Source organism: Amyelois transitella, chromosome 12, assembly GCF_032362555.1.
Source record: "Amyelois transitella isolate CPQ chromosome 12, ilAmyTran1.1, whole genome shotgun sequence".
NCBI lineage: Eukaryota > Metazoa > Arthropoda > Insecta > Lepidoptera > Pyralidae > Amyelois > Amyelois transitella.
Window position 1 is genome coordinate 2,415,816 of NC_083515.1, and position 22,333 is coordinate 2,438,148.

Consider the following 22,333-nt stretch of genomic DNA (forward strand, 5'->3'; position numbering starts at 1 on the left):
CTTTATTCATTGAAGGTATATTTATTTTGCGTTTACCAGACCTATCTGTTCCATTAAGCAAAAATGCGGGAACCTATATCGCAGTACCGTTTTTAATGGAGAGACTACATCTTTTCACTTGTCACGTTCCCTGCATACTACTTTTGCTTCATTACATCATGCAAGTTCTTCAGTTTAGAGAGGAATTGAGATTTATACTTATGATAATTATGATGGTCGTTGCACTTATGTATAAAAAAAACAATAATACAGTAAATAAATCAAAAATATTTATTTTTCTATTATAATTGTACAAAAGTTGAAAAATTTATATACATAATGTTATGTGAGCACAGTGGTATCTTAATTTTGCCAAAAAGGAAAAAAATATTGAAATAAACTTCATTTTTCGAAGTAAAGACATATATATCTTATTGAAAATAAGTTAAAACTTTCCCATAATGTGATTACTATACAATATTTATTATCAATAAATGCATAGAGGAACATTGTTAAGCTTTGACAAGAGCGAAATTGGAATAATAGTTACAATAAAAAAATTGCTTAAGTTACAAATATACTTTATTCTGAAAAAGAAAAACTAGTGCGATTTGATAGGTACTTCAAAATTTTATTCGAGACAGTAGTAAATGATGCTATTTTTAACAAACCTTATTTCCATCCTATGTAATGTAAAATAATGTAGCAAGTTTGGTAGATTTTATGTTTCTTTTGTAAACGAACAAAAAATTGAAAAGCCTACATAAAATAATAAATTAATTTAAATAAAAAGATAACTTACGGCTAAGGGTACAGTCAACATCATATCAACCTATCCAAATTCACTCCGAATTCTCCTTTATTCTATTACCGCGTCATATAGTTCCATGCAGGGTAGCTTGATATGCGGTTGACTGTACCTACCTACTTCTAAAAATGCTAATCGAACGTCCCTATACGTAAGGTATAATTAAATTCGTGTCCGCAGTCTTAATAATAATTACTAAGCACCTATCGATTACTTACGCTAAAGGCGAAGCGATATTTACAATAACATTAGTCACAATCATAAATAGACATACACATTGAAGATTTATTTATTATTAATAATCTTTTGATACAAAAAAGGTATTTATATCTCAAAAAAAGTCTAAGCAAAAGTAACTCACTGTTTATCATTTCATAAGTCATTCGAAAATTTAATTTCTATAGGTATAAATTATCCGAATATAGAGAAAATGCCAAGAAATGATTATTATTCCGTAATTATATATGCTGTTTATTACTTCATTATTTTATTTTATTGAACTTCAATTATATTGATTGTATAATTGAATTAAGTAGGTGTCAAATTTAACATTAGGAAGTTGCGAACCTTGCGAATTTACGACAAATTGCCGGTCAACTGTAAGTAATTAGGAAATATGTAAATTGATTATTTTTAATATTCTGATGTTAGAATCTAATCAGAATGGTTTTAAGTTACTGCGAAAAAAGAAGATAAATAAAGATTAAATATTCCTAAAATTACAATGTTTTTAAATAAATAAGAAGCAGTTTTATTTTATAAAGAAGACAGAGACTATCCTTACGACATTGTACGGTTGACTTACTTAATAATTTTTAAAAAATTATGGCAGTAGTCTATGGTATTCGGCCGTTTTCTTGTTCTTCTCAATGATGTAGAATGATTTAGGCTTTCCGTTGCCAGAATAATACTTCCTGAAGGATGATTTCTTAGCCGGTACGTAGTATGCAAGGCCGTCTATAGCGTTCGGATGATTCATGCCTTTCGGCCACGTGGGCGTGCTTTCTACATCGACGACGTCATCGTCGAATCTCGCTTGTGGTCGGTTTTTAGCGAGTTTTCGTAGTACGGGAATGTTCCAATGGTATACTCTTGCTGGTTTTCCGTTGCCCGTCATTTGCAGAGGTAGGGTCCTAGCGGCAGCAGGGGCGGGCTCAGGGTTATTGTAATAGCTTGTGTTTGGAGGTAATTTTATGACGAACATTCTAGAGTCGCCAGTGGCGTGCCTGCGGCCCTGTTCAGCGAGACGTTTGCGATGGTGTGCGGCGGGTATCCTGAGTTTCTTAAGGCCTAGAGAGGCGAGTAGTTCATGTGTGGTTGGGTCTTTCTTGTCGTTCAGTATTTCGTTTCCATTGCCTGATGATGATGAAGGTCCAGCCATGGCGGCGGAAACAGCTATCAGCAGGGCGATGGTTCTGAAAATGGAGAAAAGAAATGTTGGTGAAATATATTTGAGATCAAAATAAGTCAAAACTAAAGTTTTGCTGTTCTCACTTTCGGTGAGTTTATTACTAAGAAATAGTAAGATAATAAATGAGTATTATTTTTCTGCGTAATACTGAAAAATTCGAAGACTTTTTACAGAGATTTCGTTAAAATTTATCGAATATCTTAATAGTTCACGCCATTCAGTCTGCGGCTGCCTTGTTGCGCCTACATTCCTAGAATACTAAATATCAATGATGAGTCTATAAATTGAATGAATGAAAGGCTTATTATAGCATTCTTAAAGGATACAGACATAGAACGTATGTAAAGTTCTCATAGTGATTTCTTCAATGAGTTTAGTTACACAATATTTTTTTAGCAATTATACCAATGTCAAATAGGGATTCATAAACATTACACATCTCTCAGTGATTGTTCAACCATCTACCCAAATACCAGAAAGCTTACCATTTCACACAAGGTTCATTTATTTAATTTCAATTAATTAGGTACCAATCCACGGAATTTGAAGTAAAATAGGTAAATGTCCCGTTTCTTTTTCAACTTTCTACGATGCAATTAAACTTGGGGGTCAAACGGTGTCATTCCCACTCATTTACCTCAATGTTTGGCCAGCAATTAGCATAGGCGTTAGGCACTAGGTGTTGGGCGTGTACTGTACATTTATACAACATTCTCTTTGAGGCCTCTATACACTTGGTGACACGCTATGCCAGCATTAAAAGCGAGCGCTGGCTAATGTTTGTGGCCAGTGCAACAGAAATATTTTCACGTGACTTTACCTCTAGTACGACGTCACGTTAAATTTTCATTGGCTCGTAGAAAAGATATAACAATAATCAAAAAAATTTACCGTCTTTTTAGAAAATTATCTAACTCAGTTTAAATGACTTGTAAGATCTGCAAACACGTGTGTTAAGTTTTTGATACAGACAATAACATAAAGTTATATTAAAAAATCGTCCAAATTAAATTTTCAGACAGAATCTAACTTCAAGTACCTACCCAATCATAAATTGGTCTAGACTGTGAAGTTTCCATGCTTTTAAATACAAAATGGCGCTCAATACCTGACATCTTGGCCAGCGTTTTGCCCAATATGTACAAGGGCCTTTAGATTTTCATAACGGTTTGATGAAATGGAAACGTTTGCTTTGTTATTTTTGCACTTTGGTATTTGTGTTTACGGTGTATTGCTGGAATTCTGAATATTTAGAAGGCTGTTTGGAAGTACATACGAGTAGTTATTAGTTATGTTATTTTCTAAATATTGCCTAAGTACATATTTGAAATGTTCGGAGATTGCTGGTGATATGGGCTCCTGTGGTTTTAATGTCAATAAAAAAATTCTTACAGATCAATTGGCCATTGTATTGTACCGAACAAGACATCACCCTAAAGATATAACAGCAGAAAAACTGGTAGACCATCGATTTTATTTATTTATCAACTAGACAGCGCCCGTGTAAATCAAAAAACCTCGTTATCACCCGTCCCCGCGGGAATTCCCAAAAATCCTTTTTTAGTGTCTCGTTAGATGTCTTCCAGTTACAATCTGCCTTCGTGCCAAATTTCATATTGAATGGCCTAGTAGTTTTTGAGATTCGTTCTTGATCAGTGAGCAGGTGTTTTTCATAATTATAATCACGTCAACGACGAGCCAACAATCTAGGAAGACTGATAGCCACGTTCAGCTGTTTGGCTTAATGATAGAATTGAGATATAAACAGTGACAGGTTGCTAGCCCATCGCTTAAAAGAAGAATCCCAAGTTTATAAGCCTTACCCTTAGTCGCCTGTTACGACATCGATGGGAAAGAGATGAAGTGGTCCTATTGTTTTTCTATTGGTGGTGTAGTGTTTTTCGCTTTTATATATTATATGTATGTGTTATTATAAAGAGTTCGCATCGAGGCACAGCGCGCATCACACGTACGACATGCCGATGGTACGATCCCCACCTCCGCCCGATGTATCTTCGCGAGACGAAAACACAAATAGTGTTGATAAACTAAAATGTGACTCATGTAGAATTGTGATCAACGAGTTGTTGACTTTCGTAAATGATAAAGTTGATACCTTACCCGAGACAGGAATCGTGCAGATATGCACCAGTGCATATGACACAGGAGAAATTGAAGCAGCGAGGTTATTAGCTTACAAGCTTATGGCTCCAACGAAAAAAATAATGAGGAGAAAAGAAGGAGACGCACAGAAAAGCATATTAGAAATTATTAAGTTGATAAAGGAATGTGAGAAAAAGGATTTGCCGGTATTTGCATGTGTCAATTTGAACAAACTACCGCCAGTATCATTTGATTACGTAGATGTGACCACATTTCTTAAACAAATGACTGTACTCAAAAGGGACGTCGATGAGTTGAGGCAAGAGAAAAGCACGGATGTATGTAGGGGAGTATCGTCATCCGATATTGTGCACCTTAAAAAAGAAATCGATGAGGTTAAAAGTATTCTATCCAAATTACAATATGTAATGCCTACAAAATGTCACCCATCTCCTAGACCTTGTCATAGTGATAAGGAGACCGGAAATGAGAACTTTTTAACCGATTTAAGAAATGCAAATGTAGGTTTGAATGAGTGTTGCAATGTCGCTAATATTGGTGGTTCGAGCCCTGTATGCAGGCCGAGCGGACGGGGACGCAAGACGAGAGGGGCGCGCGGTAGAGGAGGGAGATCGGAGTGCCCGGCAGCCGCGATTGGCGCGAGCGTGACTCATGCGCCGCCGCTAGCCGTGGCGCCAAAACCGACGCATTCAACGATTGCAGTGCAACAACAGCAACTGACCGATGCGAAGGATATGACATACACTGCTTCCTATGCAGAAATTTTAAATAATGAAAACGTTGTGCAGACACATACAGACAACACAGGTTTTACGACAGTAACACATAGGAAAAGTATTAATAAAAATAAATACAGAAATATTCGAGGTACTTTACGAAGTAATAAACTAGAGGCAGCAGAGTCGCTGGCATATATATACTTATCACGCACCAAAAAGCATGTCAAAGTTGATGATATAAAAGAATATATAAGGGAAATGAAAGAGGATTGTTTGGAAGTAGAAATGTTAAAACAAAACAAGGACACGCATTTTAACTCTTTCAAGATTACGATTCATTCATCAAAAATCAATATATTTTTGCAAAACGAATTCTGGCCTTTTGGTTTAGTCTTCCGTCGATACCGGCAGCAACGTCCACTTGTCGTGGGTGCCAACGCAATAAATAACACTGATAATGGATATACAACCAAACAATGAGATTGTTATGTCGTCTTTTAACTGTAAAAATATTAAAAGATCAGTGCATCATGTCCAAGACTTATGTAGGAGCGTGGATATACTTGCACTGCAGGAAACTTGGCTCTGGCCACATGACCTAGGATTAATTCAGGAGATTGACAAAGAGTTTAGCTGCTGTGCTAAGTCGTCCATGGATACTTCTACTGGTGTCAAACGCGGGCGTCCCTACGGAGGAAATGCTTTGTTGTGGCGCACGAATTTGTTTACATCTACGGAGATAATATCGTGCGAAAGCGACCGCATAGTGGCCGTAAGATTGTCTCGTGACGATCGAAGCATGTTAGTTTTTAGTGTATATATGCCATGCAATAGTGAGGACAATTTACCCGAGTTCACACAGTGCCTTGCGGAAATTAGTGCAGTGATTGAGACTTGCGACATAGAAAGCGTTTTTATCCTCGGCGACTTTAACGCGCATCCGGATACGTTGTTCGGAAAGGAATTAGCCAAGTATTGCAGTGAGTTGTTTTTACGTTGTATCGACATAGAACGCCTACCGGCTGACTCATACACTTTTGTGAGTGATGCACATGGGACTTGCTCATGGCTCGATCATGTCATTGCGACTGTCGCCGCTGATAGGCTAGTGACTGATGTTTTTATTAAATACGATTGCTTCTGGTCGGATCACATGCCTCTAGTCATTAAATGTAATTTTAATTCTATAATACCAAAAAATACAAATGATTCCAATAACATTGTGAATAATTTAAAATATATATGGGGTAAGAGAAGTGCTTACCAAATTGAAAGGTATTCTAAAATGTGCAATAGTGGCTTTTTAAATATTTTAAATAATTTTAATGAATATTGTTTTGACTGTTATAATACTGATCCAGATGAAAAACTTGATAAATTTTATGGTGATATAATTGATGTACTGCAATCATCGGCTGAGCAGGCCTATTGCAAGCCTTACATTAATAGTAAGAAAGTGGTCGGTTGGAACTTTCACGTTAGGGACAAACATGTAAAGGCTCGTCAGGCCTTCGGCGATTGGGTGTTCAATGGCAGGCCGTGCTCGGGGTACTACTATGAAACTATGAGTGCTGCGCGCAGGGATTTTAAGTATGCTTTGAAATATGTACAAAATAATCAAGAAAAAATAGTAATGAACATGCTGGCTCAACAGCATACTAGTAGTAATAATTTTGTGAAATTTTGGAAAGAGGTTAAAAAATTAAATCCTAAAAGTAGTCTACCAAATAGAATTGAATCTGAATCTGATAAGAAATGTATTGCTAACCTATTCAGCAAGCATTTTAATAAAAATACATGTAATAGGTCTGAAAATAGTAGTCATGTCAGAAAAATTAATGGTCATCAGGATGGGGAGAACTGTCGTGTGACTGTTGAACAGATCGCTCATATACTAAGATATATGAAAAGGGGCAAGTCTCCCGGCCATGATGGCCTTAGTATAGAACATTTATTATATGCTGGTCCTTATGTTTGTGAAGTCGTGGCGCTGTTTTGTAGTCTCTGCTTGCAGCATTCATACCTGCCGAGTGAGCTCACTCGCACACTTGTTGTGCCCATACCTAAGAACAAGACGGGTGATATCTCGAGCATTACTAACTACCGCCCCATCTCACTAGCAACTATAATGGCCAAGGTACTTGATCGACTAATACAGAACCAAATAAGTGCAAGGTTGAAAATTGATGACGGCCAATTTGGGTTTCGACCCCATTTATCGACTGATGCCGCAATTTTTTCACTAAAGGAAGTCGTTAAATACTATAAAAAACGTGGCACTACTGTTTACGCGTGTTTTCTTGATCTAAGTTGTGCATTTGATACAATAAGTCACGTTTTACTTTGGAGGAAGATGCGTGAGGTAGATATTGACCCTAGAACTGTCGACCTCTTAGCGCAGTGGTACCGTAGTCAATCTAACAATGTAAAATGGGGTAACGAAACATCTGATCCGTACAGGCTGTCGTGTGGTGTGCGGCAGGGTGGACTTACTTCTCCTGATCTATTCAACCTTTATGTAAATGACCTTATTGTGGAGCTGAGTAGCACCCGGGTCGGACTCAGAGTTGACGACAGATATGTCAACAACTTGAGTTACGCAGACGACATGGTGTTGCTCAGCCCCTCAATTAAGGGCCTGCAAAGGCTAATACACATATGTGAAGACTATGCTAAAAGTCATAATCTCAGATATAATGTCAAAAAAACAGAGATGCTGGTGTTTAGATCGGGTAAGGGGCCCGATTCAGTTCCTGCCCTGACTTTGAATGGGCAGCCTGTGAAAATTACAAAATCGTTTAGGTACCTTGGCCATGTACTCTCGTCGTCTTTAAAGGACGATGAAGACATAGAACGACAGCGTAGATCTCTTTGCGTCGTTGGCAACATGATCGCTAGAAAATTTTTCAAAGCGTCGTACAACGTAAAAATAACTCTGTTCAGATCTTTCTGCCAGTCCTTTTATACTTGTCAGCTGTGGACAAACTACACGCAAAAAGCTTATGACGGTTTAAGAGTAGCGTATAATAACATCTTTAGACACCTGATGGGCTTTAAACCTTGGTGTAGCGCTTCCGGGATGTTTGCCGAAGCTCGGGTAAATTCATTCAATGCTATCCACCGTCATCGTATTGCTGGCTTTATGTCCAGAATGACGACCAGCAATAACTGCATTTTGAGAGGACTGGCAGAGGGACTGGTATCCACCGACACTTACCGACATTGGCTATCTATAGCTGCCAGTTAATATTTCTGCCTGACAAATATGTTATTATTATTTTATTTTTTGTTTTACTATAACTGTCTGACTCTTTTATTGTCAGTTATTAATGTATGCAATAATGATTTGTTTCATTTAATCTTTGTAATTATCATATTTTATGGATCTTGTGTCTGAAATAAAGTATTATTATTATTATTATTATGTTTCTCCGCTTCGATTTCACGGGTCTATACACCCCGGATTTTTGAGAGGCTTGCGTGGGGATATAAATCCAACACGTAGAGGCCCTTTGGAGAAGTTGATGTTATGTTGTTCTCCTGCCAAAACCCGTTCCCGGCCATACCAATAGACGATATGTCCATGAACAGGTCTCGGCAGGAGGTGGAGCTATTACAAAATAAGGAAAAGGATGATGGGTTATAGAGTTGACGTTTGGATGGATTTAAACTGGGCTATTGCTGGAGAAGTTCGGACACCTGCCATAATCATGAATACGTGATTATTATGTGGCAGGTGGTGACTCGCCACTCACTAAATGGGCCCCTCAAATCAGTCACCATGATTGGCAACAAAGGGGCAACATCGGCGTGGGTGGCTAAGGATGTCGAGAGGTGAGACTGCGGGGCGTGAAATCGTGGTGATCCAGTCAGGCACCCCCGGCGTTATGACATTTTACACTTCCATCCTTCGAGCGTATAGCTCTCGCGACTCCACTCTGACCGGCCGGTTAAGGCAAGCCAGAGGTAGGGGTCCTGTCCCTCATCGGTTTCCACTCCGACCTTGGCGAAGGAAGATCGGAGGCGAGGAACAGGGGCCTCCCCTGGGAGCACTCAGGTCCGTGGGGTCGCTACTCCCCAACAGCTCGCCACAAGCTGCCCTGCGGCGACTGATTGCACTGGGAAGGTGACCCAGGGGGCGATGGGGTCGTCACGTCCCGACGCCTTTATTATTATTATTATTATTATATATAATTTATGCAGTTATCGGAGAACAGCAATGACCAACATGCGCCGCGCATTACTAATAGGTAAGTCGTTTTCCTTTTCATTAATATTGAAAAGAATTTATCATCATTTTCGACTTTCTGTTGTAGTTAATAAGAACTACATGTGTCTGTCATATTTTGTGCATAACTTGGCGACTAAGACTCTGCCTCTTTTCTGGGAATACCGAAACAATAGCGCTGCATGACGTGGAATATATTCGTACCAAAAACTTACTTATAAAAAAAAGATAAATAAACAAACTCAGGAATATTAAATGTTCAGTTCCTGCATAGCATCAACCTGTGGGAGTGTACCCAGAAGTCTGGCAGCATTGCCATGTTTGCTGATTCTTTGAACAACATATATTTCCAGCCCTCCTTTCATGAGATAAAGATTATAAATAATAAAATATAATAGTTCACTAATAACAATAATCCGATATATGGTCGAATTAAAAAACCTCTTCTTTTTTTAAAGTCGGTTAAAAAACAATCCTTCTACTATTATAAAGGCGAAAGTTTGTATGGATGTTTGTTACTCTTTCACGCAAAAACTACTGAACCGATTACCATGAAATTTGGTATGTAGGTAGCTGAAGACCCAGAATAACACATAGGCTACTTTTTATCCCAGAGTTCCCGCGGGATTGATAGGGTTTCCATGCGGACGAAGTCGCGGGCGGCCTCTAGTTAGATATAGTTACGTCGTCTATCGGAAACCTGTCTTAAAAACAACTAAAATTGTCCAAAGTAGTGCCTCTTTTAGACTTTTGGTCTAAAAGAGGCACTACTTTGGACACACCCGAAATAGATTTCCCGAACGCTATTTTTAAAGTAGAATTATATATTTGTTCGATTTTGTATACAAGGTCTTCGTGTAAAGCATTTCAGGGAAGGACATTCAATTATTGATTTAATAGTAGATACTAATACACTACACTATTCAAAACTCATTAAATAAACATAGATCGATCTTCTCTTTATTGCTTTCTCGTCTCATCTCATTTGATATAAATAAACATCCGTTGAATGTGTTACATTGAAATCGTAATTCTAAAATAGGCTGCCGACAGACGTGCGACGCTTTCTTGTAGCCGTCAATGTTACAACGTCGTGAACATTTTGATCGCCTTTTACGGCAAACTTGTTCATCATTTGAAAGTTCAACAAACTTAGGTTTGTGATGGAAATCTAGTAACTTATCTATACTAAGAGTGTTGCCCAGTGATAGCCGGCGTCACGCACCAACCACGAAAATACAGTTGCATTCAGAAAAACTTGACAACTCTTCTCTGCAGGTATATTTGGACCCTTCACGGGGGTGACATAGTAACATACATACATACATACATACATATAATCACGTCTATATCCCTTGTGGGGTAGACAGAGCCAACAGTCCTGAGCGGACTGATAGGCCACGTTCAGCTATTTGGCTTTAAGATAGAATTGAGATTCGAATAGTGACAAGTTGCTAGCCTATCGCCTAAAAAAAAGAATCTCAAGTTTGTAAGCCTATCCCTTAGTCGCCTTTTACGACATCCATGGGAAAGAGATGGAGTGGTGAGATAGTAACTGCGTGACAAAACTCCTTTCTAATATAAAATAATAAAAAAAAAGGTATATTGGATATCAAAAAACCACGAAGCACCCGTTGTGTTCCAAATCTTTCTTATTACCTAACCTACGCCATTTAAAGAGACGGTGAGAAATCTAATTAAATATTATTTTTTTCTTTATGAGGAATTCTTTATAAATACTATAACAAGTTTTTTTTTCTTGTTACAGCAATATTTACCTTTCTTTTTTGATATAAATAACCTTATTTTTTTACTGCACAATGTATTCTCATTCCACAATATCAGTAGATTGACAATTATAATGTTGTTCCTGTAGTATAAATCCGTATCAAACGTGTATTTTCCGTTCCAACACCTATTTCTTCCAGCAAAGGACAGTCATGTATAATTAATTGCCAACGGTACACGCAGTGACCCTTTTACTAGGTCTGGCTCTGGTCATATTCACGACGTTCGTGGCTCCACACAGAGCATAAAACAAGCACGAGTCGACTTCATATATCATACTCTGTGGTGGTATCTATATTAATAGGTTTTTTAATGAGTTACAACCTATGTAATGAGTCCTCGATGTCTTTGTTGAAAAGAATAAATAATTTTTTGAATACAAAAATGAAGTAACAGAAGTCTCTCGGCATGTACTTTTTGATTCTGTAGCTCGTGATATACTAATTGAAATATTTTATTCTCTCAATAGGTACCTAATAGGTTTCGTTCAAGATAGATTTATGAAAATACTGGTTCTGACAAGCTTAGTGGTATATATGCTGAGGGGTCCCGGCACCAATAAAAAAAGAATAGGACCAATCCATCTCGTTTCCATTGATGTCTTAAAAGGCGACTAAGGAATAGGCTCATGAACTTGGGATTCTTCTTTTAGGTGATGGGCTAGCAACCTGTCACTATTTGAATCTCAATTCTATCATGAAGCCAAACAGCCCGCAAGGGATATAGACGTAATTATATGTATGTATGTACAGCTTTTTATGCCGGTCATGTCTGTCAGTCATTGCAACGCAAGAGCTTTAATCTAAATGCACTCTCGTGACAATACTTGCTCGTATGAGCGACGTGTTTTGGAAGGCTACCAAATGGAGCAATGGGTTATCCGGATTTGAACTTGTAGCCCAGTTTGTTGTGCGAGTGGGTTAAATATTACAACTTTAGTCCTTAGGGACAGACAGAGCTATTTAGTCATGACACTCGACGGTCACGTTTAGCTGTGTCAGGGTGATAGCCCATCGCCTAAAGTTATAAAAGAAGAATTCAAGCTTAAAATCTATTCCCTTGATTGACTTTCAAAATAAGCTTTTGATGATAGATAGTTAGATAGATAAACACTTTATTGCACCGTAAGAGTAAAACATACAAACAGCACAAAACAAATAGAGGTCACTTCCAGTCAACCTTTGGGTAGAAGGAAACCAAACAGGGATTGGCATTGGCGCAGAGTGAGATAAATAAATGCTTAAACATAATATGTTTCTTCTTTGACACCATTTTGTTCTTTTTGTGACTTCTTTGATCAAGAATGTGGCGTGAGTAATTCAGATTAGCATTATATTAAATTCAGGTGAAGATAAAGGCAACCTCTTGTTTACAATACACGTTCTACCGTGGTAGCAACATGTCAATTTTAATTAAATTCTCCTGTCTGGTTATATGTGCTAATCGTGCAATTACACGGCGTACCACACTGGCACGCCCAGGGCCGTAGCTACGGCGGCATTGGGGGGCAATGCTCAACCTTTGGAAATGAGATTATATTTAATTCCATTAATAAAAAACTATATATAACTTTTACTTTAAAAAACTTTATGAATCCAGTGCTACGCTACTTTCGGGAATCATTTGAGAAATTAGCGAATGCATACGGCCTTTGATACCTACCCATTTGTTTTTTTAAATGACATGAGTTGCCAGTTTAGTATGCTATATTCATCTTATGTGAGTACAATGACCCCTTCATTGCTTTCTTTAATTATCTTAAATTCGTCAAGAAAATTTTTTCATCTATCTCACTTTCTGTTTATATATTACTTCCTGCGTAAAACTTACATTCCCGTTTCCCGCGTTAACTTGAGAATTTCTAGAAAAAAGTTACCTTTGTTTCACTTTTCATAATTACTACTTATAATCAGACAAAAGTCCTGCTTTAAGCTCGTGAACTTTTCAAATTTAAAATGATATGGATTTATTGTACCTAAATAGCGGGCTTAAAACATTACTTTTTATTTTTGCCCCTCCTAAAAAAATTACACTAGCTACGCCCCTGACGACGGCCAGGTGTGCCGTAATTCTAGCATAGCCGCTGTAATCAGTGCTTTCTATGTTAGTAGCTTAATTCCAAGGCTTTCCAGGCGTTTAGCTGCCTACATTGTGGGTAGCAATGTTCCATATTTTCATATATAAAAAGGCCGGTGAAAATTAAAACGAAAAAGTCTAAACCGACTAGTTGCTTGATCAATGAAGCAGAAAGGATACAAGGATTGTGACAAGGGAAAAGATGTTGTTTCTGCCTACCCTTTTAAGACTTTAGTTTGAGTTTAATCTGATTTATCCGGACCACAACCTACTCGTAAATTGATATAAACAAACATGTAATCACGTCTTTATCCTTCGCGGGGTAGACATAACCAAGATTTTTATAACTATTGAAAGGCCACGTTCATATAAATAGTTTAATGATGGAATTGAAATTTGAATAGTGACAGGTCGCTAGCTTAAACCCTTAGTCGCCTTTTACGATATCCATGGGAAAGATACCGAGTGGTACTATTCTAAAGTGCCGAAAACCACACTGCAGTTGAATTGATCATTTGAGATTTATTGGTTTGTAGAGTAAATATTATTGATGTGAAAAAAAAAACGGTGTTTTCTCTATGCTACTTGTAAGGCTTACTGGTATTTCTTCTATTGCCACAGATAAATAAACTGGCCAAGTGTGTCGCGGCCACAAAAAGCTCGTGCTTAACCCTGAAGCTCCGAAGCGAATGTATTACTAAAGCTAAGACGTGTCGTGCATTCTTATAGATAGCCTTTTTTGTATTGAAGCTTATTGGGAAAGTACGAGATGGGATTCGTTTACTTTTTACCTGACTGCAACATCAGGAGTGGTCTTAACTTTGAATTTGACGGCCTCTGTGGCGCAGCCGAAGTACGCTTGTCTGTGACACCGGAGGTCCCGGGTTCGAATCCCGGTCAGGGTCATGATGAGAGAACTTTTTCTGATTGGCCTGGGTCTTGGATGTTTATCTATATAAGTAATTGTTATAAAACATAGTATCGTTAAGTTAGTATCTCGTAACACAAGTCTCGAACTTACTTCGGGGCTAACTCAATCAGTGTTATTTGTCCCGTATATAGTTATTTATATATATTATTAATTTATTAAACATGGTGATAAACTGGAAACCTTTGGGATACACCTCCTTCATTCCTCCTGGCTTTAGTCACGGGGTAGACAAAGCCAACATTTTTCAAAGACTGATAGGCCACGTTCAGCTGTTTGGCTTAATGATAGAATTGAGATTCAAATAGTGACAGGTTGCTTGCTCATCGCCTAACAAAGAATCCCAAGTATACGAGTATATACTTAGTTAGTATATTTACTAGCCCCTTAGTCCCCCAATCCCTTAGTCGTATTTTACGATATTCTCAGGAAAGAGATGGAGTGGTCCTATACGTTTATTCTTTTAGTACCGGAAACCGCACGGCAAAAAAACAATTAAAATAAATGTATGAATTGTATATCATTAACTATAGAAAGTTATGAACTGCGTTTGTAACTGTCAAGAAAGCGGTTTACAAAAATAAGCTACACGTTTTTGTGTTTTGATCATTAGTTATGGTATATATTAGTTATGGAAGTGAGGCCAGGGTCATCAGTGGATGACACCGACATAGTTGACGGTCCGTTTGACGCAGTCGCATTGACTCGCCTCTGAACCAAAAAGTCCCGGATTCCATACCCCCTCGGTCTTCGATCTTGCACGTTTATCTTTTTAAGTAATTATGAAATATAGTATCGTTTAGTTAGTATCCCATAACACAGCACAATGTACGTGATTGTCCTTATATATGTACGTATATATATTTGTATATTAAACCTACTAAAAGTAAGTGAGGTCAAGGTCATCAGTGCATTACATCGACATAGTGATTTCCTTCGTTAAATTATACATCGAAGACTACTTATTTTCTAAGGCCACGCACTACGCAATCAATTATAGGTATATGTAGAATTAGTAGTGTCTGAAAAAAACACTAAATCAACCAGAATAGTTATCTAGGCACAACACATTCATTTTATTAATAACTATTTTTACTGAGCGAAGACCATAGACAATTTAAAACTTTGTAGTTCAAAACAATTTATATTGAGATTTTATTCAAATTGTTATATTTCTTTATCGCCTAAAGATGCAATTAGAAAGCGGTAGATCGAGACCAGATCTTGTAGATATCACAAATAATTACGTGAAATATTAAACTATTATTTTTATACGTTGGTATGAATATGAATTCGATTCAGAAATAATAACAGTTTTCTTAAATTGTTTATATCAATTAGAAACTAAATTCCTACTACATAACACTCACAATGTCGCTTTGAATTCCAGATATTTTTTTAAATAGATACTTACTTATAGGTATTGTCCATATAGGCAAAAAAAAATATTAAGCCAAACAGCTGAACGTGGCTTTTCAGCCTTTTAAAGACTGTTGGCTCTGTCCAAACCAACCAAACCCTGCAAGGGATATAGACGTGATGATACATATGTATGTATGAACTACTTAACGATAAACCATAAAACAGTGTTTATATTGTTGTATAAAACACGTTACTTTTTCTCTTCGAGAGCGAATCCCGCGCAAAGCCGTGTGCTTTATACATGGGAAATGTTTGAGTAATCAATTATTGTACTTAGTTGCATATCAGACAGATAACATCGTAATTGTATCTGCTTCATGGTTATAACCTAAAAAGCATCATCAATCATCTCTGACACGCTAATTAAAACTCTTTATGACATATGCTTTACATTCACTTAAACATGCATTCAATTAAAGTGCAGTTGTTATTTTATGAGTTTATCTATATTCGTTAGTAATTTCAAAGATTAAATTACTATTATATTTAATACAGGTATTAAACGCGCACATAATGTGTACCTACCTTTATTTTATCTCGGACTTTTCTATATATCGGACTATATAGATATATATAATAAACGGGATAGGTTTTGGATTTTAAGCATATGTGGAGTAAGTTATATCACTTTAACTTTTAGTATCTTCTTCCTATCTTATCATTACCAACTATCATAATTCGAAGATTTATGAGTTTTTAGGTAGATTTCTTACTCTTTCACGCAAAAACTACTTAACAAATTTTGATGAAACTATACAAGAATAATGTTACAAAAATATTAATGATAATTAACTTTTTCGCGTGCTGTACAAAAATGACGCTGCAAATCCTCCAAATTAATATATAACAGAAGTTGCACGTATCTACTGCATCTATTAGACGTTCCTAATAAGGCGGATAATATCCTCACGAGAACAAATGTGTCCCACAGACCTTGGGACCACGGCTGACATGCCACCTCATTACGCTCCTAGCAACCAGTTAGCTCATGGGAAGCCGAACATGTCGTATAGAAATGTCTACGTAAAGGTAGGGTCGGCAAAAGCTGGAAAATTTTAGTTAACTATTTAAAGATAGATAAATATTTTTGTATACGGTAAATATGATGTAACACTAAATTTGAACACACTAAAATAACACTCAGTGTAATTAAAATCGATTTAGTGGTGTAACTGTGAAGAGGTATTAAACAAACTCAGTTTCGCATTTATGATACTAATTGAAATAGTAGTTGTGATTGCGATTCCTTTTAGGCAATAAAGATGAAGGAAATAGCTTCTTCTATCGTGTTCAGGGTTAGGAGCAGACGCAGATGGGAGATTTCAAAATTCCTTAAGCTGGGTCCAGACATGTTCTTTTGTCCGTATCTTCTATCCTACTCTTTGAGCACGTATCGCGTTTTGTTGCAAAATGCGTTTTGGTGACGCTGGCCGACCACGGCGCGTTGATATTGTTTTCTACGAAATGGGGTTGAATCCTAGTGTGACTGATCCACTGATCAAAAGTGTGACCCTTTAGAAATTCAAATTCAACATTATTATGTTAATATTAAAAAGGCTATTGCCGCTTCGCAACCCTATTAACCTGCATGGGAGTAAATCATGCAAAACTATTATCTACTTAGGCCTTAGTGCCTAGGCTTAGTAAAGAGATAAAACGTTATTTGCATCATCTTAGGGGGTCTATTTTCAAAGCTAGCGATATACAATACAATAACTTTTTGTTGCACCTTAACAAATTACAACAAATTCACAATAATTTATTAAAAACATAGCAGCAATAGGCGATATATCGCTAAAGTCTCTCTTCCAGATAACCTGTACATACCTATATATACAGAATTACACAACAATTTTACTTAATCACACATTTATAAAGTGCAAACTTTAATGCCGGCTTAATTAAAAAGAAACATAACGTCTGCCAGCTGCTTATCTTTTCATGTAGATGAAAATAGTCAATTAGGGAAAGGCTTATAAAATAAGAAATGTTCTTATAAAATAAGGCGATGGGCTATCAACCTGTTACTGTTTGAATCAAAATTCTATCATTAATCCATATAACGTATGTGGCCTTTCAGTCTACATAGTTTCTTCGCTTTCAGTCCAGCATGGAAGCCAACCTAGTACACTAAGGAGCTTTAAAGCGATATTATTAGCTGCGGACGCGAGAAACGCGAAAACATACAATATTAGTGCCGTGTCGTTCCCGGCACCAATACAAAAAAAGATAGGACCACTCCAACTCTTTCCCATGGATGTCTTAAAAGGCGACTAAGGGAACGGCTTACAAACTTTGGATTCCTTATTAGGCGATGGGTTAGCAACCTGTTACTATTTGAATCTCATTGAGCCAGTCCTTTCAAGACTGTTGGCTCTGTCTACCCCGCAAGGAATATAGACGTGACCATATGTATATAAAATTAGACGGTCACACGGCTTGTCTTCCCGTTTAGTCACCATTTCAATAATAACCTCCCGATAACTTAGCCTGCTTAGAACCGGTCAATCGGTAGCCTGCACGATTGTATAACTGTGGGAGTTTTAACCATTATTTTGGCTCTCGGCTGTTTTGTTTACATTCATTTATCACTCAATTATCCCTTAGAGGCTAGTCATAGCCAACAATCTGGAAAAGACTGAAAGGACTCATTTTTTTGATATAAATTAAAATATTTTGGTTTACCGATACTATTTAGACAGTCTCTGTTTTTCTAGTCTTGTGACTATTGGTTCTGTCTACATCGCTATGGTATGAAAACATGACATGCTTAATTGGCATATTTTTTTCACCAAACCTTTTCTAATAAATACCTAGGTGAACTGAACGAAGCAGAAGGTGAACAACTTTGTTGTACCACAGATCAGAAGAGAACAAAACCACAATGCCACTAAAAGAACAATTCAATCTTGGATTGGGTTAGCAAATGCAATAAGTTACGTCGTAACTTAGCGAATATTTATAACATTATCTATGGCCACACCGCGTAAGCTATGTTTATAATGGGGCCAATACATTATACCGTTGAGATCAAAGGTTTAGTTAATCCTAACAGGACTTCCCTTATTCCAGAAATCACAATAATGTATGGGCAGAAATCTTTCATTACAATTTATAACTTGAAAATAAAGTGTTAAATTATATCTAATATTATTTAATAATACATTCGCGCGCTGTATTGCAATAGCAATACGCTGTGCAAGAAAGCTGCCCGCGCGAGGGTCAGCTGTTGCCTCGCTGAAACCTTTGCTGAGCAAATAAGTGTAAATTTATAAAAAAACTATAAATAACTAGCTGTGCCCGCTTCCCCTTCGTCCGCGTGGAATAGTTATTTTGGGCATCATTGAAGCCCTCAAGGTGGAATAATTTTCCCTGTTCTTTTCACAATTTCCATTATTTCTTCGCTCCTAATAGTTGCAACGTGATGATAAATAGCCTAACGCCTTCCTCGATAAATTGTCTTTTAAACATAAAAATAATTTTTCAATTCCAACCAGTAGTTCCTGAGATTAGCGCGTTCAAACAAACAAACTCTACAGCTTTGTAATATTAGTATAGATTTTCGCAAACTATGCTATATAAAGAAATCATCAATTTGGGTTGGGCTTTTAGACATTGCTCTTTCTGGCGTTAGTTCCGTTTGCCTCCTCACAACTCCGAAGAGCCCGAGGTTCGCCTTTGACTATGTTCCTGGATTGGGTAAATCAGGTATTTATTCGAAAGGTTGTGAAAAAATCTAATGAAATAATTCCACTTCCATTCAGGTTGAAAAGTAAAGTTGCGAAATTTTTAGCTCGTAAAATTTGCTAGATAAGGTCGTATACGAGTAGGCAGTTGGTCATTTTGTAACAAAGACAAAAGGTAATTTAGGATGTCGAAAATTCACTAAATTTTATGCGATGCCTAACTACTACATAAAGGTGAATCTTCTATTCTTTCTTCAATTTATCAAACTTAACTTTATACCTATCGACAAATCGATATGCCCAAGCGACCGCATTCTCTCGAATGAATAATACGTATGCGAGTAAATCACGAATGATAAATCCCGTTTTCACATGGGCTTTACGAACAAGGCTCCTGCCTAGGGCTGTAGATCGTGTACATGGGCCCTTAGTCCCACATTGCTTAACAAGTAGACTGAGCTAGTAATATAAATATGTATATCAATCTTTTGACGGATTTGTTTACATTTTTTTAATCATGCTAAAACATGGCGTTTTTATTTTAGTTCGACATATGGTAATAGGTTTTTTTAAATATTAAGTTTCGTTTACAATTTTGGTGCCCAACAGCTAAAAAAAGTAAAAGTCCCTGAGTGGCCATGGATAAAATATATAATTTCTTTTTATATTTAAAAAAATATAAATTTCACAAAATTTATATTTAATTCATTAATAAATTCTTCACTCGCCCAATGTGAACTTTGTCTGACTGACCGCATGACCTCCACTCGGCGCGCGGTCAACGCACTAACCATGCGCATGCGCAATGTCGCCCGCGCTTTTGTAAACGCTTGACCTGCCATTTGGAATTCGAACGACCTTTTGTCTTGGCTTGAGTTGTTGCATACCTTAGTTAGGAAGACGGTCCTGTATAGGCATTTTAAGAGAAATAGGCATTGGTTACCTTAACACAAATTTTATGACATTTAGTGAAAAGCTTGCTTATATATGAATACGAGAATGCTATTACTGTCTCAAAACGCTTGATTTTTATGAACTGTTCTTCTAATGTAAAGACAATTTATTGGCTGAAAATAAGTTATGAAAAAGAATGACACACCCCAGTAAATATCAAGAGTATCTCACACCGCACTACATTAAAAGTAATTGCTGCATGTAAAAGCAAATTAAATGGAACGCTCCCACGGTTGTGCATTTTAAATGAGATAAATCAATAATTTAAAATAAAAGTAATACAGAAGGTTTACTATTGGATAAAAAATTAAAAAAAGATTTTTTTCAATAAATGATGTTTGTTGCAAAATGAAATAAATATGTGGTTTTTATAATAAATAATTCAACGTAACAAATTAATTTTTTTTAAATAAAACATTATTTGTTACTTTATCTACGTAAGTATTATAAGTCGAGAAAATCATTTCATTGATATTTTTAAAAAATCCCATAAAATTTGATTGTCAAACGCCTCTTTACTATGATCGATTTCCATGCAATATTATATATTATTATGAGTTCTTAATTCTATGCGCTTCATATTTTAGCATGGATCGTTTTTACAGACATTCATTATTTACACAAAACATAAGTGTAGTCCGATGTTATGTGAAGGTGTAGTTATAATAAAATAGTAGGTTACAAAGTATCTTATTAACATAAGTTTTATTTTCTTTTCTCTCACAATGTTTCTCGTTCTCACATTTTTTAAGTTACTAGTGGTCGGCCGCAGCCCCGCATGCGTTAATCGAAAATCACCATTCCTGTTACCGTAGGAACTTCGGAATATCCTTTCTTAGTGCACTCCTGACTGACCATATAAACAACCTTCACACCAAATTTCAAGTCTCTAGATCCAGCGGTTTGGCCTGTGCGTTGACATGACAGTCAGTCATTCACATTTTTCTATCATTTATTAAGATTATTAAACATATAAAAATTTATAACATATAAAAAATTACAATTGATGTTATATTTATATTTTACTTAGTTCGAGGGAATTCAAAAAGATATTATGTACTCGAAGGAGTAACGTGCTCTTTTCCTTTTAGGCAATATTCTTCTTTTTGAACTCTTTTTACCAATTCGAGCAATTACATAATAATAAAATTCAAAACTTACACTTAATCTAGTAACATTTAATACCAGTGCTGTTTTCTATGTTATTTATTATAAAAAAAATAATTAACTTTATTCTTAGCTCGTATCTTTAAAATGATCTACGTAAAACATGACACGGGTCATAAATAAAAACGACTATTATAAAAATGCCTGACAGCACTAAAAGGTAACTTTACAGCAATTATTTTTAATTCTAGTGGCAATTTTTCTTAACGCTGGCGCCGCGGTGTGGCCGGGAATACTTAGAGGTGTTCAAATGTTCTTGTTGGTCAAGTTATAAGCTAAAATTCGTTTGTTTTAAAGTGAATAAGGAAGAGGACAGACAATAATAGGTACTAAATGTAATTGTGTATCTTCTTAGTTTTCACGTATTTACTTACAGGTGGAAAGAAGAAAGTCTATTAGGTCAAATAAGTGATGTGAATCAAAGCGGAAAATAAATTCAATGTTTAATAGAAAACTTCATAAAAGTACCTAATGCATTAGGAACATTATTTCAAAATTCATTTTAAATTAAAAATTAAATAATTTCTAGGCATCCCCCAAATCAGTCATTATTCGCGGGGAATCGAAGCCTCCCGAAATAATATCGTTAAAATAAATAGTATTTCAGTGGAGAAGACTCAAAAAATCAATTTTATCATTAAACCATATTATAAGCCAACTAGACATGGTTTTTGAATTTTCGGACTATTGGCTTTGTCTACCCCGTAAATGCTAAAGTCGTGATATGTAATTACTAAATCACAGTTGTTGAAATATTTTATTATAAAATATACAAAATAGTACTTGCTAAAACAACTCGCCCGTTTACTTGACTAGTGTGCCATAAGTTTTTAATAGAAAAACTGTCTAGTTCTTAATAGGTACAAACCTTGTTACTGAATAAAATATGCATAGCGCATTCAAATTACGAGATTTTATGATGGAATTAAAATAAAAGTCGTGTTCTAGAAAATTCTTCATAGTAAAAGTTGATGCGATTAGTTTTTTAGCGAATTCATTATTCCTGAAATTACCTCATAACATAGGTAGTTAAGAAACTATTT

At 36.3% G+C, this 22,333-nt stretch overlaps 1 protein-coding gene across 1 annotated transcript in view; it reads right to left on the reverse strand.

Moving 5' to 3' along the window:
* Positions 1-361: 361 nt before the first annotated feature.
* LOC106142705 (uncharacterized) overlaps positions 362-22,333 on the reverse strand; it is a 62,443-nt gene continuing 40,471 nt past the window's right edge. The window contains exon 2 of the mRNA XM_013344575.2: positions 362-2,202. Coding sequence (XP_013200029.1) covers positions 1,611-2,202 — 592 coding nt within the window. The 3' untranslated portion in view covers positions 362-1,610. The remainder of the gene's footprint in view (positions 2,203-22,333) is intronic.